This window comes from Emydura macquarii, unplaced genomic scaffold (assembly GCF_026122565.2).
Source record: "Emydura macquarii macquarii isolate MOO-44397 ecotype Brisbane River unplaced genomic scaffold, CSIRO-AGI_Emac_v2 contig_622, whole genome shotgun sequence".
Taxonomy (NCBI): Eukaryota; Metazoa; Chordata; order Testudines; family Chelidae; genus Emydura; species Emydura macquarii.
In genome coordinates this window covers 58,132-86,010 of record NW_027130759.1, presented here as the reverse complement: position 1 = coordinate 86,010, position 27,879 = coordinate 58,132, and the positions used below count along the sequence as shown (strand labels likewise).

Genomic DNA, 27,879 nt, shown 5'->3' with positions numbered 1-27,879 from the left:
ACCTCACCCCGCCACGCATTGGTGGACTGGTTGAGAGTTCTAGACTCAGATTTCACCAATCAATGATCAAATGTAAACTCCTCAGACACTGTAACAGCATAATCGTGGAGTCACAGACAGGGCTATGGAGTACTCTGATCTGTCTCGCCACCCAAGTGAGCCTCCCTTTCTGATAGATGATCTCTTTCAGCCAGAATCACAGCAATATTCAGGTTACCCACAGTTCCAAAGGTCCAGTCACTTACCCCATGTCAGCTTCAACTTAGATCTCTCACACCAAAGGCAGCACTTATATCAATTTATTATATGACAACTTTTATTTCCTTTTTAACAATTTTTTTACCAGGTTAAAGCAGGTAAAGATGTATAAAAAAATCAGCTACAATCTTAAGTTTCAAAAGCGTCTGGAACGGTGATACTCAAACCTCAATGATTCAGGAGTCAAAGTAGTGATCAACATTACCCAAAAGAGTCACAGTCGTGTGCATTCACTATTTCATTTACTAAAGTACTATTCAAGTTTAAATAGTATGACAGGGGAAATATTTAATTTAGTGTATATTATTATATAATATTATAATAGTATAGGTTATTATAAATAGGTTATTATATTATTATAACCCCAGGGAGTCTATTATAATATTGAATACTGTATACTTAGTAATAGTATCACTGTAGTGAATAATACAGTGATGCTACTATAATATTATAGGGCATTATTATAAATTATTATAACCTCAGTGATTCAGGAGTTAAAGTAGTGATCAGCATTACCCAACAGAATCACAGTAGTGTGAATTTATTGTTTCATTTACTATAGGACTATTCATATTTAGACAGTATGACAGGGAAATAGTTAATTTACAGTATATTATTCTCATAGCAAATAAGTTAATAACTTATTGCAAGTTGACAGCTTAATGGTTACCAACACAGTAAAAGCATCCTGATTGGTTAATAATTAAATAACAGTATTTTAATATCCTGCGCTGCAAAGAGCCGCAGGAGATATATTAAAGAGTCCATTGGAGCTCGTGAGTCACAGTCTGAGTATCACTGGACTACAATATGCTCTGTGCGTCCTTTAGCGCTAGCCCAGGCTAAGGAGCTGGGAATCTCTCACTTCTGCCTAGGAAACCTTGGCCCCCAGAGTCCAAGCAGTGCAGAGATAGATATGGTTCCTTCTTGTTAGGGGTTTGTATCCTATCTCCTGCCTTGTGCGCTGAGCTGTTGGAGATCAGCACTTCACACTCCTTAATGCCACTCTGCTCTCTGGTGTTACACAGTCACGGGGGCACCGGGCCCAGGGTTCCCAACCTTGCATTTTAGTTTTTACTAACATGAAGATCTGAAGTTGATTTTTCTTTTACAGTACAGGAAACATTTTACTGACATCACTAAAAATACCATAAACAATACAATAATATCACAAAAGTGTGTACTTGCTCACAATATTCTGTACACAGGAATTTGGAAAACAATCGTTTTAGCTGCAGTTAATTGATCCACCGGGTTCTTTGGGCATGTGCAATAATAGAAAACAGAAATTGATAAAGTCATGATCAGTGTAGTTTTATGATACAAGAAGTCAAAATACAATATGTTTTATTTCTACCCACTTACACGAACATTTTCATTTATTTACGGATTAACTGACAGTGTTCAAATTGTACATTTTTTTACTGAATGTAAATTTACAGATTGTTGGCAAATCTGCGCCCAACACAAACGCTCCAACATAACCTTACAATGGGGGATACAGGTGTCAGAGCCGCAGCTTACACACAATGAATAAAGACTAAGCACATTCCTATCATTCTAACAGCTACTTTAGCACACGGGTGAGCCAGCCTGATCTCAGCTGTGTATTGCTGTGACCCATGGAGCCATGGGGCCTTTGGCATGAGCTGGTACCTGGTCTGCCTGTGTCACACCTACCCACTCCCTGCCCCCTCCCAACCCACAAATCTCCCCTTACTCCTACAGACCCAGCCCTAGGTATCCCACGAGGCACGTGACAGGAGTTCCACTCCCTTATGCAGGTGCAGCGCTCCTAAAACGAAATGGAAAATTAAAACCACTTTAAAAAATATTCAGGCTTTTACCCAAAGCAACGTTTAGCGACACCCATGGGATATTAAGAAGAGATCAGTCCGGCTTTTCCAGGACTAATTCCACAATATCCTTGATGTGAGCCTGCTTCCACCGCAGCCTCCTTTCCCTCTGTGAACACATCGGGTTTGGTGCAGATCCAGTATCTGTCACTGGTACACAGTGAGCTGCTGACCCCATCCTGATCATCCAGATACGCGCAGTTACCACCTCCTCCTATCAGGAACCTGCAAGACAGAAGCCACAGAGCTGGTGGCAGGTCGGAGTTGGGCATTCCCGGTCAGTCATGGACAGGGGGAGACATTCCTGCAGCGCAGGGAGCTGCTGCAGTCACAGCCCCTCAGGATTCCCCTTCCTGCAGCAGCAACAGGCCCCAGCCCAGCTCCCCAGCAGAAGGGGGCAGGTAGAAAGGGGGCAGTGGGGCAGCAGGGCCAAGAGAGGGTCTAAGATCAACTGGCCTCCATGGAGCCTTTATGCTGGGTGGAGATTTTAACCCCAGGTCCTGCCCCTAACACACACCCAGCCGGGTTCAGAGGGGCCCCTGCAGGCCCAACCCACCCAAACTGCCTAGGGAGAGGTTCCAGGTGAGTGTCAGCAAGGGGCGGAGAGGCAGAAATGCTGCACAGAAGAGCTGGATGCAGGACACCATAAGCAGTTTACATCAGCTGTCAGGGCAGACTGAAGGGGGGAGGGGGGCTGGAGTGAAACGCCAGCAGCACAGAGACTGCAGCACAATCCCAGCGGCCGTTGTGTGACCCCAGCCATTCACACAGCGCTTCCCCTGAGAGCTGGAGGCCAGCGTGTCAGACCTGGGAACAGGGTGGGATCCAGGCAATCCAGGGCCGTAGGCAAATTCTGCCCCTTGGTCCCATCCTGGCTACACAACAGCTATGTGCTGGGCTAGGTTGTTGCCCAGCACCACTCCTTGGGCAGGCCAGGATCTCCCCTCACCCAAATCACCAGCCTCCGACTCCATGTGAGCTGGGATCAGTCCCAGGGAAGGGAGAACGCAGGTCCCCCCCACCTGAGTAGTGGGTGTAGGGGACCCCCAACAGCATCACCCCAGCAGAGCTCTGACGGGCAGGGACAGCACCGAGAACCTTCTTCTGAGCCTGTAGACTGTAAAAACTTCATTTAATCGTGATTTTTAAAATTTTCTTTCATACAGCAGAACCCCATTTATCTGATATATTGGGACTGGGGCCAGATTAGATCAGCAAATCCAGGTAAACTGGAGAATGGGAAAACCTGATGCTGTGCCATTTAGTTGCCACAGGAAGGATCACCCACTTCTGACCCTGGAGTCCTGGTTGTTCGGTAAGAGAGCTGGTTAAGGGAAGGTCAGATAAACTGGGTTCTATTGTATTTTAATCACGAATAATGTGGAGAAAATGCATATGGAACTGTTGTTTACCCCTTCATACCATACAAAGACCAGGGGCCACCCAATGAAATTAACAAAAGGAAGTACTTCACACAGCGCACAGTCAACCTGTGGAACTCCTTGCCAGGGGATGTTGTGAAGGCCAAAACTGGGTTCACAAAAGAGCTAGAAAAATCCATGGAGGACAGGTCCATCAATGGCTCTTAGTCAAGATGGTAAAGCAAAGCCGTCCCTAGGGTAGGGTGGATCGGGGCGACTGCCCTGGGCCCATGCTTTGGGGGGCCCCACTCCAGACCAGGCGGGAGGCTGTAGCCCTCCCGGCTGGGAGCAGGGATCAGGCGGTCGGTGGGCGGCTGCAGCCCACCTCCTGGCTGCACATTAGACCGAGTGGGAGGTGGGCAGTGATGCACCGAGGGGGCCAGTCCCCCAGACACCAGCCTGTGAGGATATGCTGGGCCGGCCCTTCATGACATGCAGTGGGGGTAGGAGGCACAGGAAACTCTAAGAGGCAGCTGCCACCAGCCGCCCCTCCGAGCCTCCTGCACCCTTCACCCCCTCTGTGTCGTGAACAGCTGGCCTGGCACCCCCCCAAATCAGGGGGTGAGGCCGCCCCATCCGAGCTGGCATTGGGCTGTGGGGCTGGAGAGGGAGAGGTAGGCGCCATGTGATGGGTAAGTGCAGTGGGGCGGTGGGGCACGGCAGGCAACTCCACGTAGGAGGAGGTAAGTGGCGTTTCCCCCCCTGCAGGTACAACCCTCCTCCCGGGGCAGCTGGGGGGTAGTGCTGTCTTGTGGGAGTCGAGAACCCCTCCTGCCCTGTGTGGGGTGAGGGGGAAAAATTCAGGCTTGGATCCCGGGCGCTGGAAACCCAGGGTATGCTACTAGAACTGTGCAGGGGGCCCACACAGTGTGGTTAGCCCCAGGCCCCACACCTCTCTAGAGACAGCCCTGATGGTCAGGGATGTAAAACCACGCTCCAGGTGTCCCTACACCTCTGACTGCCAGAAGCTGGGAGTGGACGACAGGGGATGGATAATTTGATAATTTGACAGGGGATAGATAATTTGCGCTGTTCTGTTCATTCCCTCTGAAGCATCTGTCACTGGCCACTACTGGAAGCCAGGCTACTGGGCTAGATGCACCATTTATGTATTCGGCATATGCAATCCGGTCAGGATCATCCCGGATGTCCCAGGTTTTTTTCTATCTCAGAGGTGATAATCCTATGCAGCTCTCTGCTGTGTCCTTTGGCCTACTCTCTAGCAACAGATCAGGAACTAACAAGCTGCATACAGACTCCAGGAAGAGAGTTGGCCTGTTCTGAGTCTAAACAAATACATGCAGAGGGAAGTGAAAGTAACATTTTTCTTTTTCACAGCAGCCATGTCGGCTACGAACCCGGTGGAAGAGCTGCAGGATGAGCTCCTTTGTCCAATCTGCCTGGGGTCCTTTAAAGAACCAGTGATTCTAGACTGTGAGCACAATTTCTGCCATGCCTGCATCACTGAATTCTGGAAGGTGTCAGACACAGGAGTTTGCCCCCAATGCAGGAAGAAATCTTTATCCGAGAGAAAGCTGAGGCCTAACAAACAGCTAGAGACGGTGGTGGACATAGCAAGAGACCTAGAAGGAGAGTGCAAGAAACATGGAGAAGTTTTCAATCTCTTCTGCAAAGAGGACCGGACCCTCATCTGCATGGTTTGTAGAGAATCTCAAGAACACAAGACTCACAGAGTCATTCCATTGGAAACAGCTGCAGAGGAGTGTAAGGTAGGAAATTGGGGTAGAAATCAGAGACGTGGATAGATTGATTTGGACACAACTCCCCTGCTTCTGCACTTTGCTCAGTCATTTACATTGAAGAAAAGTGAATATAAAATTTGATATCCATTTTTCACAGGATATATAATATTATAATAATTTCCCATAAAGTAATTTTTCCTTCAAAAAGTCTCTCCATTCCCCAAAAATTGATAAAATTTTTTGGGGACCAATTTTACTGCTCTTCCCCCTCTGCTTCAAACTGCACACTCCTTTGCTCCTGGCATTCACACCCACCTACTCTCCCCATGAATTTACTATACTTGCTCTCCTCTATTCAACTATCACTGCTTCACCCACATTCCTTTGCTCACTCCCATTCTCCCCTCCAGGGCTGCAAACTCCAGCCATTCCCACCTGCTGCTGAAAGACCCCTTTTCTCCACTGCAGCATCTACCCCCACACACTCCTTCACTCCACTGCTACCAACCCCTCACACCCGATCCCTGTCCACTTCCCCCAATCCACTGACCAGTTAAGGATACATATACATAGCCAGGGTCGGTGTCATGAATTTACTCTTAATGCTTTGGTGGGTGATGTGTGCAAATTGTGTAAATCACAACTGCAAAGTGTGTGTTGTGCCTGGCCCATGTAGGGGATAAAATCCTCCCATTTCAGCGTAGTGTTGCCCCGCTGAATGTCATGGCTTTGAATCCAGCTGAGGAACTGTGTTGTGCATGATTTTTTTTATATCTTAGGTCTTAAAAAATGGCCTTTAACTTTGCTTGTGTATGATAAGACATTAGGATTCACTGGGACTATTCACATACATGAGGATTATTCAGATGCATTAGTGATTTATTTGCTTTGTAACAACAAATGTGCACAGGGCCATCCCTAGGGTGGTGCTGCGCCCAGGGCAAATCATACTGCATTAAGTTCCCCTTAAAATCATGGGTCGTTTTTGTGTTTTGGACTTGGTCGCTTCCTGAATTTCTGGTTTCCGGTGCCAGGTGTCCAGAGTTGGAAATGCAAAATCCACTTTCTTTGTTGCGGTAAAAAAAATTGGGCAGGTTTGGTCATTTTAGGGCCCGGCTTGGCAACTCCTGTGCTCTCGAAGCCTGGGGCCCCCAACACGCAGGGCGGTCGTCCCGATTGCTGTGCCCCAGGGACGGCTCTGAGTGTGTAATGCAGTACATTGCGGACAGACCAGATCACTGACGGTGTGATCAGTGTAAACGCTGGGGCCCTGGTCGCTGGGGTGGGGGGCCCACACTGACACTGCTCTATCAGGGCAAACGGCAAAGACCGGGGCAGACGATCCCCGCAGCCGGTTATTGCTAATAATGAGACACCAAACCAGCAACAAACCCGCTCCTAGGAACTGTTAGCTCCGAGACCGGCTAAACCAGCAGCCGCGTTTCATAGCCCAGGGCTATGACCGACCGACCCCCTCACCATCGCTCGCTCCTCTCCCCCTCCCCCCACTGGCCGGGACCGACGCGCCCCTCCCCCATCGCTCGCTCCTCCCCCCGCAGTACCGGACGAGCTGAAACGAAGGGGGCAACCGCTGGGTCCGTTGTTCACAACAGCTCCCCCCACCACTCCGGTCCTCCAACCGGAAGTGCCGCTACCGCCGCCATGTTGGTTCAGGTTCTTCCTCCCTCCCTAACCGGAAGTGCCCCTGCCGCCACGTCGCGTCGGTTCCTTCCCTTCAGTCAGACTGTGTTTGGGGATGGGGCTGTGAAGCTGCATCACGGGAACTCCCCTCCCCTCGGGAGGCTTGTAGCCAACCGCCCTCAGTCACTAGCGCCTTTCCCTTCTCCCCCTCGGCTGGGAGCTGGCGCCCCTGCCCCAGGCAGTGATTTCAAGCTCCTTCCCTGCAGCCCCCCCCCGCCCCAGCTAGAAACCCCGCCCCGCAGCCCCGCTCACACCCCGCAGCCGCCCCCCCTCCCCGCTGTCAGGGAATTTCTTAAACCGCCCGGTTCCCCTCAGCCGGGCTGGCAGGTTAACTGGCCCCTGTCGAGCCCCAGTAACCCCGGCAGGGCCCCCTGTGGGCCGAGCAGTGACACCAGCACAGGGCACCCCGCCTCATACTTGGAATGGACACCCCCAAACAGCACGAAACTAACACCTCCCTCCGCCCCCACTGCCAGCCTGTGGCTGTGTCGCCACGGCCGGGCTGTCTGTATCCCTCACGAAGAAGCAGGGCTGGGCACAAGTGTTATACAATAAACAGCAGGCTCTGATTCAGGGGATAAGGCAATATGCGCGTTTATTATGAATACAGAAAGAAAAACATTTTAAGAAACGATTGCCTAAAACACACTCTCTCTCTCTCACACACACACACACAGTTCTGCAGGAGGGATATAATTACCTGTTGCTTGTTGCTTCAGCTGAATCACTGGCCAGGTAATTCAGACTGGAGGTTAGAGCCGGGCTCTATCGGTCCTGACACGATACTCTTTGAGGTTTGCAGAACAAGCCCAAAGTCTAGGATTTTTTTTTAATTTTTATATTTATTTGGGTTTATGAATTTTGTTGTGTCAGATTGATTTTTTTGTTTGATGTAATTGTTAATTACGTTTGCTACTGCAAGTGTGATAGCTTTTTTATTATTTTTTTATTTTTGTTTTATACTTTGTTTTGTTTTTGGGTATTAGTTCCTTTGTTTTTTGGGGTTTATTTTGATTTTTGGCTATTTGGGTTGTAAAAGTTTTTTTAAACAAAAGCATTTTTTTTCTCTCCTGCCCTTGAAGGCTGAGAACATTACCTCAGCAATTACTTTCTTGCCGTTTTATTTTAGCACTTAAACAGCATTTACTCCTCATTTATACTTACTAAAAATTATTAATTCTTATTTTATTACATTGGTAACAATTATTTTATACTTACTTCCTAATTTAATAAAACCCTTATGCTTACACTAATTTTATTAATACTATTTTACTAGAAAGAAATACAAGAAATCTTATTTGCCCTCTCATTGCCCCATGATTTAACATCAACTTCATTTCTGATACGCATTGGGCACTTCCCCTCGCTTGTAAATTATTACAATTAGATTTCAGGATGTTCCCAAACATTCATTCATAGATGTTTACAAGCAGGGTCACAATGTGTCATAAATGTCAAATCATAAAATGTTTAGACAGGATGTTCTTTTTCATATGTTCATGCAGTCAATTATTATAGTGGAGTCTGGGGTGGCATGAATAAACAATCAATGTGTCCAGAATATTTTTATTTATAATGCCTAGCTCTGTTCTTTTTTAGTGTGAGGATTAACTCTTAAACTTCAAATACGTATCCATGGTCTGGGCCTGCTCTGGTTCAGGCCTACATCACAGTGGGGCCTACACAAGCCTGATTTAAAAAAAAAAAAATCCTTTACAAGTGAAGTTCAAGGCTGCAGGGTGTTTTTAAGGTCACTGTTAACGCTGAAGGAATCTCTTTGGTATAGTTGCAGGAACAACTTGAGAGTCATCTGACTCATTTTCAACAGATGAGAGAGTGGCAAGTCAGGCAGAGAGCTGCACAAGAAGAGGAATATCAAACTCTCTTGGTAAGTGTCCACTCGTCATTAATAACTGCCAGCGTTAATAATAGTCCCTGTTGTAAGATGTACCTCTAGGACATCCCACTGAGGTGAGGGGCACACCTCTCTCTTCTCAGCTGTCCTACGTTGGCTGTGGCTGTACAGGCAGTTTGGAGTGAGAGGTGTGTACTCTGCCTGTATGTCTTAGGAAGGCAGCTTCCCTCCCTCCCCTTTCTGTTTTTATCCAAAATATAAAAGGGAAAGAAAATAATCCTGCAGCCTAGAAAACAGTCTGGGCTCCACCCCACTGTTCTTCATAAGGCAAAAAGTCTCTGAAGTGGGGCTAGGCTCCCAACCCCTTGTGTGTGTCTGCGGGGCCCAGGCTGAGTGGATGGGTCTCTAATAAAATAACAAGGTAGGTATAGTCCCTCTGCCTCTCCAGATGCACTTCAGCAGCTCTCTGAGGAAGCAGCCCCTGATCTGTGGGGCTAAGGAGCTCTAACTCTGCTTCCCTCAGAGTGCTGCTCTGGCCTGCCATCCTCCCTTTTAAGGAGCAGCCCTTCTCCGGGTTTGATAAGCCTCACAGGTGTGTGGGTTTGGGGCTGATTCTCCAGGCTGTCACTCTCTTGGCTTGGCTCTCTCTTGTGTTTTCACTCCCCATCTCATGTTAGTTTCAACTGCATTATTTGGTCACAAGTGAGTTTACATCAAAGAACTGCCAGACAAATGCATGGAGCGAATTATGTCTCAGAGACATAAGACTGGAAGGGACCTCTTGGGTCACTAAGTCCAGTTCCTGTTATCACCGGCAACCATCACCTTCAGAAACGTATCAAGATCCATCTTACAACTAGTTAGGGTGTTTGCCCTCTGTGCTCCTTCAGGAGGCCGTGCCAGAACCTACCTCCTCCAATGGCTAGAAACATAATTTCCAGCCTCACTTTACTCATGGACAGTTTATCTGTTTGTTCTGCACTCAAACTGCAGTGATTCTCCTGCCATTCTGGCCATGTAAATGAGTCTTAAATGGTGCAGAAAGCCTCCTTGATTCAGAATAGTTCCTGTGCAGCATCAGTCATGTTCCCAGCCCCTGGAATATGGAGTGGATTGAATGCATTGTACCCTGTCTGTTCTCTGCTTCCCAGGGCCCATGCAGGTGGGGAGGGGGAGTGGGTCACAGGAATGAGTGTAAGTTAGAGTATCTTGAGCAAAGATTTCTCCTTGGTAGAAACCAGCGTGGCTTCTGATTCTGGATGCCTTAATTTCCAAGTATGCAATTTGAGACAGCATGGCCCTGGAAGGTGAAAACTCCTCCTAAAGTCAATGAGAACACTAATCAGCCCTGAAAGTCAGGCCTTTGGAGTCTCAAGTTGTGTGTTCCTTCCCCCCGCCCACAAACTGAGGTGGCTGAGATCAATAACCAAGTTTGAAATTTTTGGCTCAAATGTCTTCCCTGGATTATTTCAGACTATAAAACTACATTTTTGTACAGCACTTAGAACAATGGGGCTCAAACCCTGATTCAAGACTTTAGCCAGCACTAATATAAATAAGCTTAGCAGAATTTGATTTTCCTTTTTTGATAGTTTCAATGGATAACGATGTTTATTTTTAAGCTTTCTTTCTTTTCTTTTTTTCAAGATTTTTAGCCATTTAAATTTTCACAGTTGTGGGAAATTATGGGGAGGAGTCAGATAATTATTTAGTGACATTTAGTGATATTTAGATGTTGAGATATAAAAAATAAAAGATATCTTTAAAACACAGATTGTCAACATCACATGTCAAAATATATAATGTAAACCTTCTTAAATCAAACTCTAATAAGTCCTCAAGCAGCATTTTTCTTACTTTGCCTATCTGTAAATTTCGTTTATTATTGATGGAAATATTTTGTTGTCAGTTTGTATGAGTAGGATGAAATAGACATTGACTGACATTTACCAGTGAAAATCTAATTCTTCCAAGCCTACATATAAATAAACAGATAACACAAACGCTAGTGTACCCAAATGTAGGGAATTCCCTATGTGATGGCAAATTGCAAGGTATGAGTGGGACTGTTTAAAATGATTGTGACGGGGAAACCTCTCTGCTAACTTATGTGCCCTCTTATGGCTGCAAATGGTTTGTAGGTGTTAAATCCTGGATTTGCACTAATTCGTATTTAGGCTTCCAAATAAGTAAGCTGTCTATGGTGTTTATGTGGGCCCCATCACCTTAGTACTGTTGCACCTCAGAGCAGCTCAATGAGTGCAGTTATTTCCATTGTACAGAGAAGTTAAGTGACTTTTGCAAGGTCACAAAGGAAGGCTGTGCAGAGCACAAAATTGAATCTAGATCACAGATGTATCTTGGTCTTGTTCTCCCACAGCAGCCCCTTGGGGTGCGACAGGGACCTGCCCCCCACCGTGTCTCCAGTCCTCAGCACCCAGGCACTTAGCACAGGTCCGGGGTGGTAGTCTCAGACCTCTAGCTGAGTCATATGGGAGTTTATCCCTTCTGGGGCTGCCAAAGATCCCAAAAGAGAAACAAACCTAATAAGCCAACAGCAGGTTTCATTTCTTTCAAAGAGGCTCTGGTAGGTTGGAGTCCCAGTTCAGTGCTCTCGAGCAATCACTCATGAGTGTTTTAAAGTGATCATTCCGTGTCTGGCCCACCTACTCTTCAGAGGCTCAGAAAGGCAATAGTCACAGGAGCAATCCCACTTGTCAGCCCAGCCCTTCTCTGGCAGCTGGGATTTGAACAAGGACTGTTTCCTTCCCAGGGCAGCTGCTGCTGCTAAATGAACTGGGTTTCCCCTTCTTCTAGGATGGGGCTGCTTGGGCCCATAGCAGTTCCTTAACGCCTTCCTGGCCAATGCAGGCTTTGTACATCCATTACAATATAGCTTAATGTTATTTATGTATAATATATGTACATAATATATAAATAATGTTAAAGTCAAAACAAAACACATCAAACCAACGCAGTTTTTCGGAATGTTTGTTGCATAGGAAATTTTGGAAATTTTGGCTTTTTGTTTCTATTCAGAATGGAATCCTTTTTTTTTAATGTCAGAATTTCCCATGGAATGGAAATTCCACTTCCCAGCCAGCTCTACTAAATATAGACTTAGGAGCCTAACTTTAGGTCCTTACTTTTGAAAATCTTGGGACTAGTGATTTGGGGCTAGAGTGCAGGCAAAGTTTTCCAAAAGTACCTTCAGTGGAAGATGAGGGCCCAATTCATAAATGCTTTTTTAAATTCCCTCTCTTTTGGGTTTAGGCTCCCTAGAAGAATCTCACAGGTAGGCACCAATGCTGAAAATTGTATTTAGACACTTCCAAGTGAGACTGGCTCCAATTCGATGTGTAATGGCCAAAGGGCTATGCAGACGTACACCAGTTGAGGATCTGGCCCACAGAGTTCTGCCCTGTGTTAACAGAGCTCAATCGCTCACAGCTGAAATGCTGTTGCTACTGGGGAGGGAGACTTGAGAATCCTGTTTCACTTTATGTCACTGCCCTGTTTATATCTGTTCATCACAGACGCAGACAGAAAGTCGGAAGCAGGAGATTGTGTCTGCATTCAAGCAAGCCCACCAGATTTTGAAGCAGGGAGAGCAGTTCATGCGTAACAGCCTGGACGGCACGATAAAGGACCTTGTGAAGACAAGGAATAAAAATAACAGATGTTCTGACAAGCTATTACTTCTCGATAACCTGATAGCTGAGATAAATCAGAAGCGCCAGCAGCCAGTGATTGAATGCCTCAAGGTAAGACAGATCAAAAAATTCCCCAACAGTCAATGAGATTCAGGCTCCTAAATGCTTAAATTACTTCTGAACATGGGACCTCGGCTCCTACATCAGTTGGGTGTTGCAGTATTGAGCATAGCAATGCCTAAATACCTTTAAAATCTGGGCTCAGTCAATATTCGGGCCCCAGTGTGTCAGGCACTGTACTGACACACAGTCCCTGCCCGAGCTGAGAGCAAGCCTCCTAGTGCCAGGCATTGCACTGACACACAGTCAGAGACAGTCCCTGCTCTGAACAACTTACAGTGTAACTAGTAAAGGTCAGGTGCAGGGAACTGTTGAGGGAGCAAACCTGTACAGACGAAGTGTGCAGGCCTGTCCAATGGTCTAAAGCATGTAGGCCATTGATTTCAGTGTAGCACAACTGTTTGTGAATGTGGCCTATGTGTATTATATACAGGACAAGCTGTGTCTAAGGTGCTCAGGTACCATTATATTAAATGCAGTATAAAACTTTCACTGGGTATTTACATATTGCACCAAATTGTGCCACAGAGAGAGAGACACACACACACACAGAGCAAGTCTGATTCTATCCAATAGTCTCACACTCACACACGAGTTGTTTTGATTCCATCCTGCATTCATTCTCTCTTTTTCTCTCTCTCTCTCCTGCTATAATTTCCAGTTCTTTCTGTGAGGTTCTCTGGCCCCCTTCTCTATCTCATCTGTTAAAACAATAAGCAAGGAAATAGGTAATGCTGACATCAAATTGTGATTGTTAGGCTTCAGGGCCAGTGAGGTTAAAAGAAGAGCATTATTCCCCCTCAGAGATATTGTTTCAGGCTCTCTGTAGATCTCACGCCATTAGTCACTTTTATCACCTTTACAAAGTTTTTTTTGGCATCCACAAAAGCTGTAAATGTATTTTTTTCCCCTAATCAAGGCTAAGATTCTGCATATGTCATGCAGCCCCTATTAATATCAAGCAGACCAGATATTTGACAGCCCTGCCATAGCCATAGACAGACAGATGGAGACAGACAAGTTAGATAAGGGCAGAGATGGTTGAATAAAAAAAGGGGAGAAAGAGGAGTGGCATCATACATTTTTCTTTGATTTTGCTTTTTAGTTTTAAATTCAAAATGTCCAAAATTTATTTCTCACCTGCTCCATGGTTGGTCAAACACGAGGAGGAGGAATCCTGCCAAACAATTCCATCAGAAATTTCCCCTTGTTACCCAAAGGTCAAAATCTAAAAAAATTCAACCAGCTCTGACATAGAGCAATAATGATACTTAATAATAACACCTGCTTGTTATATTGCACTTTTCATCAGTAGATCTCAAAGCACTTTCCAAAGGAAGGTCAGGATCACTATCCCTATCTTACATATGGGGAAACCGAAGCACAGGGAAGGGAAATGACTTGCCCAACATCACCCAGCAGGGCACTGGCAGATCTAGGAATAGAAAAGAACTATGCATGAAGTTTCCAAAACATGCCCAACTTCCTATAGGAACCAAAAATAAAGGCAAAGTGAATCCTCTGCCTAGAAAGGATTTTGGTTTGTGTCTGATGAACTGAGTTTCTTTTTGTTTCCTTTTCCCTTTCTAGGACATTGACAGCACATTAAGCAGGTATGTGTCTCCTTAATCAGCCTCATGCTTCATTACACTGGGAAAGGGTGGAAAGCCCAGTGGAAAATGTATGATGCCCCTCCCACCTCATTGTTCTAGTAGCTAAGAGGATGGAACAGTGAAAGCATCACAGGAATGTAAGAATTACCAGAGCAGATCAGACAAGAGCCCATCTAGCCTGGTATCCCGTCTTCGATAGAGGCCAGAGCCAGCTACTTCAGCAGGAGATGAATCCTCCCCCTAGTGGCCAATTCTGGGATAACCTGCCCCAGAGGAAGTTCCCTCCCTAACCCCCATCGCTAGAGATTGGCTTGCCCTCCGAAGCATGAGTCATAGGAATGAAGATGTTGCTTAATGTGGCTTGAATACTAGTTTTTGATATGGGCCAACACTAGGCTCAATGAAGATCATCATCTTGAGCAACTGCAATACTGACCCTGAGCTGAGGACAGAAGTCCCAGGCAGAGGCTGAGCATGGGTGAGCACTCCTCGTGTTCCATGTTAGCTCCTTTGAATTCCCAAGTTTACATCATTATATGTTCTAAATAACATAGCGGACGAGCACGCTCAGATCTTGTGCTCGCCCTCATGTCCTGTCTTCTCACTGAGTGGATTCAGCAATTAGGACTGGGTATTGCGATGAAGGAACCTCATTCTTTCCGCTTTAGGTGTGAGAAGATGAAAGGTGAAGAAGAGCCACCTGTTGATTCTTTGACTGAACTGGGGAGCAGAGTGCAGGCTGTCTTTGAAAGCCAGAAAGTTATATGTGATCTGCTGAAGAATTTCAGAGGTAAAGTTGTATCGGTAATATTACTACTACTAATAATAATTAATGAAAGGTTAGTATTCTTGGTGGGTCTTTGCATTTTAAAATGTTTGTTAGGGTTGTTCCCACTAATGATCACTAAGGGTTTGATTCCCAGTCACGCTCAAGCCCTGCTATCAAGCTTAAAGGGGCCTTTAAGTGGCTACAAATGGGCCCCTGAGACTCTCCAGCCACTGTGGTGCTGGCATAAGGGCTCTCACCAGCCCTGCTCCCAGGCTCCAAAGTAGGAGGCAGATCAGGAGTGTGGCCAGAATGTCCTCAGACTAGTCTCTGCTTCCCAGAGGCCGGGGGGAGCAGAGTGTAACCTAGAGCAGTGCTGATGCTGCTCTAATTAAATCCAGGGTGTATGTTGGAATTATTATTGTTAATACAGGGTATCACCATGACACCTATTTAACTATAAATCCCTTTATTAAATCTAAAGCCCCAATGGTATTTATACAGCTGCTCCAAATGTGCCTTACATGCTGAAGCAGTAACCACGCCCCTTTAGTAACATGCAGTTATAAGTATGGATGAGGACTCACAACAGGACTAGATCCAGCATGCTTAAGCCCATGCTGGCCAGCTACAAGAGTGGACAGCAGGTACTAGCAGTGACTCACCTTTTTTATTGGTGACTCTTTAAGAACTTTTTTCTTTGTTTAAACAAGTTAGAACCGTCCCTGATAACTGGGGCCTCTTCTCCAAATACTTTTCCTCCTATCTTTATCAGTTACCTTCCAGGTTCAGTTTTTCCATCTAAGCCACATTCTTTCAAGGCTTTCCCACTGCTGCTAACAGGACCTGCACTTTACACAAACTACAAAGCATGTATTTTCTTTAGCCATGCCTATCTAATCCTACAGTCGGCAGCCTCAGAATACAGGGAGTGCAAAGATAGCTTAATGCTTAGGCCCCTGTCCTTCCACAAACACAGGAGTAGAGTGACTGGCCCAGAGGAGCCTATATTACAATATTGTAACACATCAATGACCTGAGCTTGAACTCTTCCTTATTTATTATTTAACCTTTATATTCCAGTAGTCCTAGAGCTCAACCAGGTCAGGGACCTATTGTGTTAGGCCTGTTAATGACAGTCCTTGCTCCATTAAAATAGTGCACAAACTGTGGTTCTGATTCTCAGTCTCTTGCTCTTTTTCCAGTGGAGTTGGTTCCAGAATTGGGTTCTCTTGAAAACCTCCTGTCTGATGTTCAGGGACAAGTGAGTTGTGAAGACCCAGCGGAGAATGTGCCCAACAAGCCTGAACAAGATGATACTTTTCTTTGCAAGCTGGACTATGAGGTATTGTATTCTGTGGCAGTTTGGGGAGGAAGGTGCCAGGAATGGGCTTTAGTAGTCGTCAGACAGTCTAGAGCAGATCCACAGTATGGGTGTAACTCAATTGAAGACAAATGGATTGAAGTCAGTGGAGCTACTATGGACCTGGCCCTTTGAGTTCCTTTGAGTCGATTCTATGTGGAAGGTGATAAGTTACATGTGGCCCTTAGAATATAAATATATCAGTGAAATGTTTGAAGAAGGGCTAGTGAAAGTCAGTATTTCTGTCTGATATTTCCACATTTGTTTTCACCTTGAATCAGGATGAAAAATGAAAATATTGAAATTTTTTCACCAAATTTTCTGAAAATTTTTTATTTGGAGATGTCCAAATGTTTCATTTCTAGTCAGTTTTGACATTAAACTGTATCTGTCTTTGATACCTCTAGAGCCTCATGGGAACTGTAGTTTGGGTGCTTCATGCCCCCATTCCCTCTTATGGGCCTGGTCCCCTTGTTGGACTACGTCTCATGATGCACCATGTGACTCAGTGAGAGGGAGGAATGCAGTGCATCATGGGAGATGTAGTCCGACCAAGATACCTGGCCAATAGGGGAGAATGTGGGCATGAAGAACCAGAACCACAGCTTCCCTGATGCACCACAGCACCTTAGGCAGATGCGGTTTAATGTGAAACAAACTTGAATCAAAATGTTTTGATTCAATTCACCAAACTGAGTTGTTTCAAGTTGGGTCAAACCAACCCAAACGAAAATATTTCATTTTGATTTTCCCAATAGAAAATCAAAACTTTTCTCCAAAACTGAAATATAATGTTGATGGAAAATTCCTGTCCAAAGATACCGAACCATGTATAATTTCTTGTAACAATCAACCTGTGATAAGAGATGTAGATCACAAGGGACCTCCATAGGGTGACTTGTTTTCTTTCTTTCATTCTTTCTATTCTAGGATGGTAAATGCAGCTCAAACAGGTAAGTTTCTTCTCCTCTCCATCACACTGACACTTTTTTAAAGGGCCTATCCAATGCTCGTTGAAGTCCTTCATTAACATCAATGAGCTGTGGGTGGGCCCTATATTGGAAAGAGGGGCTAGGAATTGATTGAGGGTAGGACTTCCGCAGCACACAGTGGCTAATAGCGTCAATCCATAGGGTCTTCCAAACTCTAATTCCTATATAAATCACAGCTCATCCATCCTTCCTATACCAATCCTGGACAATTCAGGTTCATTCCCTATAGTCTGTTCTCCAGGGCTTTGTCCAGTTTGACTTCTGCAGTGGGGGTCTGATCTCTTCACCTGGAGAGATTATTCCATAGTTTAAAAGATTCCTCACCAACCTACCAGGAATTCCCATCCCATAACACATACTTTCCTGTTACTTGTATACTCCCTCCTACTCTTAAACAATATCTCTATGCCATGATGTAAATCACAGTCCTTCTTAAATAGGAAGAATGTATTAAATAGCAACAACTATAGACTCAAACAAACAGGCCTCCACACAGCTTGAGTTCCATCTTTGGCTTCCTTGTTTACCTCTATACATCACAAAAGAGACATCTGAATAATAATATTCATTATTATTAGTGGAACTGTATTCTGTAGGGTTAACAGGAGTAAGATGCAATACACATTTATCTAGCCACTGAAGTCAACAACTCTGACTGTGGTACATCCCAGGAAAGAACCAATTTTACAGCATCACTTTTCAGAGTAGAGAAGCACCATTATTCTAGGTCAATAACCTATGTCTAGAGCTGATTGAAATTTGGAATTTCCAAATCATGGGGAATTCTGAGATTTCAAAATTTGTCTTTGTTCCAAATTGGAATGAAAAGTCAACATTTAAGAATTTACTGTGAGAAAAAAAATGTCTGAGATATTTCATTTTGGAAATATCAAAACAACCTTACTGAAAAGAAATGTTTCAGTAAGGTCAGAACATTTTCTTTAGACTTTATCGTGTATATAACATAATATGAATTGGGAGGTGGTGGAATCTCCATCATTGGAGGATCTTTGAGAACAGATTAAACACAAACCTGTTAGAGATCATCCAGGTTTACTTGATCCTGCCTCAGCTCATGGGGATGGACTACAGGGCCTCGTGAGATTCCTTTCAGCCCTACATTTCTATGATTTTGCAATATATTATAAACAAAATGCAAAATTTTAATAATCCCCACTTCTGTGAAACATTTTGATTTTGTTGAATCAGTGTTTCTGATTGTTCAGTTGGAAAACTTTTGATCAGTTCTACTTATGTCCCTTCCCTGCGCTGTTGAGTCTTGCTGGACACACAGCTGGCCATAACCTTTGAACTGAACAGTTTTTAAGCATCCCACATATTTTGTGTTGATTGCATGAAACAGAATGCAGAGCTGGTTGAAAAACAGGGTAAAATTATTTGTGGGGAGGAAATTTGTTTGGTTTTTTGGTCAAAATATTTTGACCGGCTCTAAATGTAATAAAAAATAAGAAGAACTTAAACATTTCATCAGTTCTCCTCCCCTCATACACACATACACAGAGTTTGTCAAAATTTGAATTCTCAACCAGTTCACACACTATAACAAATAACTGGAATATATCTATATATTTTTTCTCTACAGTTGTGAGGAGCAAGAAGTTGTCCCTACTGTCCAACAGAATAATATGGCTGACTTCATAAATGTTGTGCCAGAAGAAGTCATAGGTAAAGGGAGATCTTTGGGGTATTTTCGTACTTCAGTAAATTGTTATACTGAAAGCTGCTAATGGCTCCCATCAGGTGAGACTTTGGTCCAAAGATAATCACAGATCTCATTAGACAGTGGATTTGCCAAGCACCTTCTTTCAGGCTCAGCAAAAGGAGCAATCAGTCTTTTTCTGTAGTAAAGAGAGATGCAGATAATTGTAGGCACTGTTCATGGGAATAGGCACATGGCGCAGCACAGGGAGGCTGGGTGGGCTGAGGCCGGCTTTGCTGGCTGCAAACGCAGGGGCTAGCAAGCATATTGGTTTGTAGCCTGGGTGTGCTGGAAGCAGGAAGCAGAAACGGCTGATACCTTACCTTTTGATAGTGAGGGGGGCACTATTTAAAGGTTTGCTTGAGTCACACAACCTCAGCACACCACCCTTACTCTCAGCAGCCCCTCCCTGCAGTTCCCAACTGTTTCTTGCTGCCTTTCTCTGGCTCTGGCTTGCAGCTCCCCAGCTCCAGGAACTGCCGCCAGAGAGGGCAGCCAGCCGGTAAACCCTGGCAGAAATCTGGGAAGCATGTGACCATGCATGCCCCCCTTCACCTCCACACACGTCACCTCTGGTAGGAAACTTGGAGAAGTGCTCATTGAGAGTGTCCCTGAGCGGAAGCAGAGAGACAGAGCTTCTTGGGCACAGAGCCCATTGGAGGGGCAGACCTGGGGATTTCTGAGCCAGGAAAAGGCCTGCTGCCCTTTGTTTCTGCAGTGTTCGGGGAGACAGGACTTTGTGAGCATTTGCATTCTTTGTAAATATACAAGGTTAATTATCTCTAGCTCTTACCCAGTGCCGTACAAAGGAGGTCACGATCATTATATGATTTTATAGTTGGGGAAACTGAGGCATGGGGTTTTGACATGACCTGTCCAAGGTCACCTGGCAGGCCAGTGGCAGATCAAAGAATTGAACCCAGGTGGTTTGGGTGCAAGTCTGGGGCACTATCCAATAAGCCACACTGATTACACCAAGAGTACGTCTGACTTAGATTATTGATTTATCCTCCTAATGTAAACATGAGTGCAAGGCCCCAAATGTTGATCTATGGACCGAAGGAGCAACCATATTTACTGATGATGTTGAATGTGACATTTCACAGGAATAAGGACTAAGGAGAGAGTAATTAGCAGTTTAATTCAGTGCCTCTTTCCCTCACTAATTAGTCTATGCAGGGACTATCAGCTCCTCCCTTCACTAACAACTTGGTCAGGAGAGGCTGATCTGTGCACAAGTAGCTAAATAGGTGCTTTTAAAATTTTTGTTTTCGCTGTTAAAAATTCATTGTCTAATCCTGTTCCAGACAGCGCATTCAGGAATGACACTGTTACCTTAAATCTGCTTGACAACGGGCAGGTGGTACATCGGAGCTCAGGTAAGCCCTTTCCTTCTGTAGATTCTAAGTTTTAATGATTTATTTTTTATTATTGTAATTGCCTCACACACACACACACACACACGTCAGCAATGAGTTTTGAACTTAGGCTCTTCAGCACTAAAGCCCCAGTTCAGCAAAACACTCAAACACGTGCTTAACGTTAGGCTTGGCAGAATTTGATTTTTTTTTTATATACAATTTTGGTGGATAATACATGAGAACATACGAACGGTCAGGTTGGGTCAGACCAATGGTCCATCTAGCTCAGTGTCCTGTCTTCCAACAGTGGCCAATGCCAGTTGCTTCAGAGGGAATGAACAGAACAGGTCATCATCAAGTGATCCATTCCCTCTCACCCATTCCCAGCTTCTGGCAAACAGAGGCTGGGGACACTTCAGAGCATGGTTTTACATCCCTGCCCATCCTGGCTAATCCTCCTAATTTCCAGTTAATCTCTAGCTCTTATGTAGTGCTGTACAAAGGAGGTCATGATCATTATATGATTGTGTAGATGGGGAGACTGAGGCATGGGGTTTTGAAGTGACTTGTCCAAGATCAGTTGGCAGGCTAGTAGCCATTGATGAACGTACTCTATGAAATACAAATATTTATTGTTGGGCATTTTAAAATTTTTTGTCAATTTAAATTGTCACGGTTGCAGGAAATGATGGGGCAGTCGAACAATTATTGAATGACAGCAGACATTGAGACCCAAAAAGTTAAAGCTTTATAAACCATCAAAACACAAATTGTCAAAATATACAACATGAATGTCTTTAAATCCACAAATTATGCCTGTTTTTACTATTTGCTAGCCTGTGTGCAACAAGCCTAATGTAGACTTCTGAATTCCTGGATTTTGACTCTAATACATAAATTCTCAAGCAGCATTTTTCTTCCTTTGCCTGTCTGTAGATTTTAATTATTATCAATGGAAAAATTTTTTGCTGGTTTGTGTGTGTGTGTTTGGTGAAATCAATGTTTACCAACATTTAACGATAAAAATCAAATCCTTCCAAAGCCAAGTCTACACACGTATACTGGTTCCTGGGGGGTAGCCGTGTTAGTCAGTATATAGCAAAAACAACGAGAGTTCTGTGGCACTTTAAAGACTAACAAATTTAATATAGACATAAGCTTTCGAGAGGCTTCAGCTCTGCATCTGAAGAAGAGAGCTGAAGCCTCTCGAAAGCTTATGTTTATATTAAATTTGTTAGTCTTTAAAGTGCCACAGAACTCTCGTTGTTTTCACGTATACTGGTATAACTATGTCACTCAGGGGTGTGAAAAATCCACACCCCTGAGCGACACAGTTGTACCAACCTAACCCTGGTGTAGACAGCACTATGTTGGTGAGAGCGTCTGTCACGGAGTAGGATTAACTACTACACCCTATCTTCACTAAAGCGCTACAGTGACACTGCTGCACCAGTGCAGCTGCACCCGCTGTAGTGCTGTATGTTAACACAAGCCCTAAGCCTAGTTAATTTTAATTGTGTGAGCCGTTTCACTGAAGACAATGAGCTTCTGTAATCTGAGCTTCTGTTGACTTGCTACCAGAGGGAAGCAAGACTCCTGTAGCCAGAATGTTACATTACTTTATACTCCTGAGTTGTGGATTGAAAGCTTGATGCTGAAATGCAGGCTCATTGTCCCCATTGAGTTTGTTAGGAAAGGCAAAGTTCATGAATGCTGTACAATGTCCAAGCCCTCCTGAGACAGGCATACTGCGTGGTGCTAGTGCAAAACAGCCACGTGCTCACATATTTGTAACTCTCCTTCTTTGTTCCCTGGTCTTACTCTGGCCTCTTTGGTGAGGTAATGTGTCACAATTGTATCTATTTCATGGTCTCATCTTCTGACTGTCAACGTGACAACACACCCCAGCTGCGCTGCCAGAAAGTTTTAGAACCTGGGACCTGGAGTACTACCATGTAGACTGGAACTACTTGCACTATAGCAATAATTCTGTTAGCATTTAGCAGTAGTAGGCTTTTATCCTCTATGCGGACCTGCCACTCGAGGAGAATGCAACACATGCTGCCAGATTGTCATATCAGCCTGGCGGTCTGTTAGAAATCCATCTTCTGATGTGCCCTGAATCTGTTTCCAATTAGCTCAGTTCAACTCTCCAAGTCACTTTATATCATTAGTGTTTTTGTAGCTCGTTCCTGCCCAGGTAGCATTGCTCTGTCGCTCAGGCAGCATCCAGTGTATGCTTTCCAAAGTCACTCACTGTTGCAACTGCTGCCACTGATCACAGGCAGTGTCTCAGCACCCCAAGGGATGGGAGAAAGTCTGGTAGCTCAGAGTTCAGCTCAAACAAGCACCCACAAATTCAAGTGTGAGATTTTCAAAAGGGATTTGTGCTCCTAACTCCCTTAGGCACTTTAAAAACTCCCAGCCCAGATAGTTACCAGTAGTATCCAGACTTTGGAAGTCTCTCCCCCAGAGCCCTATGTCCTCTGACATTGGACCACGCTCCTCTTATAGGCTCTGCTACCTTCCCTTCCCAGATCCACCCTCTGAAGATCTGGGAGGAGGGTCAAACCTACCAGTAGCACTCATGAAAATCCAGATTGGTTTAAAGACATCTGAGCCCACAACGATGTTTTACAGAAGGTAGAAGTGGGTGGGGAATTGTCAGAACTCTGCCTCTGTGAGGGGAGACTGGAGACTGTCCCAATTTCAAAGCAGGGTGACTTTTAGAAATGGGTCAAGCTTCATGGTGATGGTATCTTAGTTTTACTAGCCTGGTTTATCCATCTTTTCTGCTTCCGGGCTGAAGGCAGCCTCTAACTAATGGGGTCAGGAGGTAATTTTGCCTGGGGGCACGTCTCATATCTCTTACTGCAGGGTTTTTGCCCTTTCCTCTGAAGCATCTGGTGGTGTTGGCCATGGTCAGAGACATGATACCAGGCTAGATGGACCCAATGGTCTGACTCAGTCTGACAGTTCCTATGTTTCTATCCCCAGTAACCCATCCTCACCTCTAGAGCAGTCCAGTGAGTAATGAATATTGACGGCTTGTTCTTTTACAGGTCATTGGTTTGACTCCAAGTTCGGGAGACGCGGTGCCTGGAAAACCATAGCTGCTATCACAGTTCTCCTTGCAGCTGTTCTACTTGCAGTTGTGCTAGGGACTGTCTGGTCAGGTGAGTGTGTAGCCCATCTGTGTTTTCTGTTCAGACCTAGAACTATCCTGATGACATGCCCTGTCCTCCCTCTGGTTTCACACACATTAGCTGCAGTTACAGTGCCACAGCCTGGCTGTGGGGCCTGCTGCTCCTTCTATTGCCAGCCCAGCCAGAACAGAGCCTCACAGAGTTAAACATGCACAGCTAGTGCAATGTATAAACCACTGGTCTGATCCAGTCTGCCCTACCTCAGTGAATTCCTCCAGCCGCACCTTATGTTTCCAGGAAGGCAACAGTGACACCTAGCGATTGATTGTATAAATTGCATGCGTCTTAAGCAGGGGTGTCAACTCATTGGGAGAAGAGGGCCTTATTCCATTTTTAATTAAGATCTACCACTGGTTTTCCAGTGATGTCAGTGGGATACATGAACAGCAATCAAGGTGGAATCTGGCCTTTTTGTATGAACTAAGCTCTTAATTACTCTCATTATGTATTGCTTATTCAGTCACTGTCACATTCAGTATCACAGAGTGAGAGAACTTGCTCTGCTCTGGGACCCTCCTATTGCTGCCCTTTGTTGCTTTTCCTCTCCCATCCTCTTTTTTCTGTTCCCTTTCCTGTGATTATTTATCTGCTCTTTTCTTCCCTCTGCATTTCCTTTTCTGCAAGCAATTCTCTAATCAAAAGCCCCAGGGGTTTCACTCCCACACCTTTCCTATCCTCTCTGCTGAAATGGCAACCAATTAGGTAGTTTATGCTGGTATTTAGCATGCCATCATGAAGGTTTGAAGTGAACACTGCAATGAAATTAATAGTCTTTGAGGGCAGTTCACACCTCTCAGAGCAATTGGCTCAGGCTCTCTGCAGACTCAGGCAATGTTGCTGCATCAGTTACACTAAAGGCAGCTTCACCCCACTCAGCTCCACTGTCTGAAGCTCTCTGTAAACTCGGGCAGATGTTGCTGCATGAATTGCACTTGGGTCACATTTGGAAAGCTCTCTTTGCTACCACGAAGGCTAGGATGTGAAGTTTTTTAAAAGATGAAAGCTGAGTGGCTACAGGGAGGCAGTGTGGTTTAGTGAATAGAGTGACGGACTGGGTCTCAAGAGCCCTGGGATCTATTCCTAGCTTTGCCACTGACCTTCTGAGTGATCTTGATCTGGTCACTGCCCTTATCTGTGCCTTGGTTTCCCCATCTGTAAAATGGGGATGATGATACCGACCTCTTCTGTAAAGCACTTTGAGAGCTATGGTTTAAACCAGCTCTATAAGAACTAGGTGTTTTTATTATTATTTTTACAGAATGTGACTATGCCATGAGGGTCGCAGCAATACATTAGAGGTGGGGGGATTACTGTTGAGTTGCACGGGAGCAGCCTTAGTCCCACGCTGAGCAATTTTGAAAGTTCTACCTGAAATGGGAAAGGTGTTGAATGCCCCTGCCCTAAAGGTAACACCCAGAGCTTGTGTCTATGAATAAATCTGGTCGATGTGCATTTTCTCTGTGCAGTCCAGTGGGTGCTATCACACAACCTGATTTCAAAATGGGAGCTTGACTTTGATTTGGGGATCATTTCTCTCTATAACTCTCACCTTGTTTTATTCTTGATGGGTCTAGACTCTTGCAGCAGCCACTAGATGTTCTCAAACCTGTGTCTGAAGGATTTTTTTCCTCTGATTCCCATCAGATCCAGAGGTGCAGTGGGAGAAGGAAATGCTATTATCCCTTTTTTTCTTTCCAGGGTCAAAGGTCTGTGTGACTCCCGTAGACATCCCTGGCACCTGCTGCCCTGAAAACTGGATTGGGTACCAGGGAAAATGTTACTTTTTCTCTGAGGATGAAGCAAACTGGACATGGAGCCAACATTTCTGCTCTTCCCACGGTGCCAGCCTGGCTGGACTTGACACCCTGAAGGAAAAGGTGGTGAAATAAAAAAAGAAAAAAGAGCAGATTGTAGATACAGATTAATGTTCTCTCAGGCCAGGAGAAAAAGAACATAGCCCTCTGGAATGAGGCAGCTGCTACCTCCCAAAACAAGAAAAAGCCATTTCTGAAAGGAAAAAGAAAACGATATTTATTTGCATTATGGCACTGATTTATTTGCATTATCTGGATAATTTTCTAAATGACACACTCTAGCTCAACCAAATGTTATGGGCTGGATGCTGGAATCATGGAGTAGAATCCTGTCGTCCTTGCTGTGCAGGAGGTCAGTCTAGATCAGCGTCAGGATCTGGGGTCTGTGTTCTCTGTTATGCTAAGGCCTTTTTACACTGCTCTGCCTTAGCATAATGGAGAATCAGGGCCTATGACTTTATGAGTGGGGAGAGAAGGATGAGTCCAGGAGGTTTGATTTGTAATGTCTATTTCCCCTTTGCATTCTTTAAAAGGATTTTTTGATGAGACATAAAGGCAGCCTTGATCCCTGGATCAGCCTCAGGAGGGAACCGGACCAGCCCTGGAAGTGGCCCAATGGCTCTGTGTTCAACTACCCGTGAGTCCCTTCCTTGCAACTCACTGTCTTAATATCATGGGATCCCCGGGTTACAACCTGGAACTGTGGGACCGCTGAGCCCCCTTCATACTCCAGCCTGGGCTGTCTCTCACAAAACTAAGCCAGTGACAGGCAGCAAACCCCTCCAGGTGCTGTGATCACTCAGCAATCAGCATGTTTAGAACCACACCCAGCTAATTTGCATGAAGGCTCTCTAAACCACTCATGATTTATACAGACAGAGGCACCAGCCAATCACCCCAGTCTCCAGCCTTGCACCCCAGAATCTTACACTGCTCTAGACTCCTTTGGATAGTCCAAGCTCATTAATTAGTTTGCCACTCTGATAAAAGGTGGTGGACGTGCAACAGCCCTCGTTAACCTGAGCTGAGATTTCCTAAGCACTTAACCAAAACCATCGTTTTAGGTAAAATATAAAACGGGTTTAACAACTACAGAAAGATAGATTTGACATGATTATAAGCAGCAGGCTTAGAGATCACAGTTGGTTACATAAGAAATAAAAATAAACTAATAGTCTAAATTCTACAGACGAAGCAGGATTTGACTCATGCAGGTTCTCACCCTGTTAGATGTTGCAGGTAGCTTGCAGTTCTTAATACACAGGCTGAATTCCCTTCCAGCCTGGTACCGGTCTCCCCAATTCAAGGTCTTTGTCTTCCAGATGATCTTCCAGGTGTTGAGATGGGTAGGAGAGAGGTCGAGTGATATTGTCACTGACCCTTTTTTCTATTTTCCTCCAGCTGCTAGAAAGTATTTGGAACTGCCAGTGAGCTGAAAAATCCTTGTTCACACTGTACTTGTAATGGCCTCCTACACATGGGTCAATTTTATCTCTCGGGAGTCCTCTGAGTCGAAAAGGAAAGGTCTAGCCCTTGACTGATTGTAGCTTCATTGCTTTTACTTTTTTGCAGGTTTCAAATAGGAGGAGGAGGAGAATGTGCCTATATATATGAAATCATTGTCAGCAGTTCAAGGTGCTACACAAAGAGGAACTGGATCTGTAGCAAACCTGATGAATTTACAAAGAGAAAGATTACTTAAGAATTATTAACCTGTGCCATTTATATTTTGCTGCTTCTTGGGGTACCAGGAAGGAAGATTTTTTTATTTTGTTTTTTTCCTGTTTGCTTTGTCAATCTAGAAATATTGGGGAAATATGCTGTTAAATCCCATCTCCCCAGTGTAAAGCTGATGCAAATGAGAAGAGAATCAATCCTGAGACTTCTTGTTATACTTCTAGAAAGAAATGATCAGCGGGATCTTGTTCAGGGGACAAGCCAATACACCATGTTTATTGTAAATACAAACATTTTAAAAAGCTATTGCATGTATACGTTCACACACACACTCACACCCAAGAGTTCTGCAAGCTGGTAGAACATAGTTACCAGCCTGTTGCTCAAGCCAGCCTAGTGGCCAGCTAAGCTGAACATGAGGGGGGAGCTGGGCCTGTGTGGGTGTGCAATCCAAAGAACTCATGTTCTTCCCTGTTCTTTATAATGGCTAGCTGTTATACAGTTTTATGAGTCTTGCTGTGTTATGCTGCCTGTGGATTTTGTATGATAGATAATTGCCAGTCAGTGGCAAGCCATGACCTTTCTTCTTTTATTCTTTTAAAAAATAAATAATATTTTCTTATTTTACATTTTGTTTTGTTTTTAAGGTGGTTGTTGATTTGCATTTTTCAGCTTTCATGGTCAGGATGATAGCTGCAGCTGCCGTCTTCAATCACGATAAAGATAACAGTTGTTAGGATCTTTCAGAAGAGATCATATCTACCTACCACCCCATCCCAGCCACGCATGTAAGCTGGGCC

The 27,879-nt window shown here is 44.7% G+C and overlaps 1 protein-coding gene across 1 annotated transcript; it reads left to right on the top strand.

Annotated features, from left to right (window-relative positions):
• Positions 1–4,851: 4,851 nt before the first annotated feature.
• On the top strand, positions 4,852–27,677 carry LOC137148226 (E3 ubiquitin-protein ligase TRIM39-like). Its single transcript, XM_067540870.1, has 12 exons — positions 4,852–5,265; positions 8,732–8,827; positions 12,331–12,558; positions 14,158–14,180; positions 14,849–14,970; positions 16,152–16,291; positions 17,240–17,262; positions 18,905–18,987; positions 23,445–23,558; positions 25,287–25,465; positions 25,936–26,039; positions 26,975–27,677. Exons 1-12 carry the CDS (start codon positions 4,879–4,881, stop codon positions 27,102–27,104), a joined length of 1,629 nt encoding a protein of 542 aa, XP_067396971.1. The 5' UTR covers positions 4,852–4,878; the 3' UTR covers positions 27,105–27,677.
• Positions 27,678–27,879: the final 202 nt, after the last annotated feature.

Coding starts and splice junctions, on each gene's coding strand:
- LOC137148226 (XM_067540870.1), top strand. CDS start 4,879: ATGTCGGCTACGAACCCGGTGGAAGAGCTGCAGGATGAGCTCCTTTGT. Junction 5,266..8,731: donor CAGCTGCAGAGGAGTGTAAG/GTAGGAAATTGG, acceptor GTATAGTTGCAG/GAACAACTTGAGAGTCATCT. Junction 18,988..23,444: donor TGTGCCAGAAGAAGTCATAG/GTAAAGGGAGAT, acceptor GTTCTTTTACAG/GTCATTGGTTTGACTCCAAG.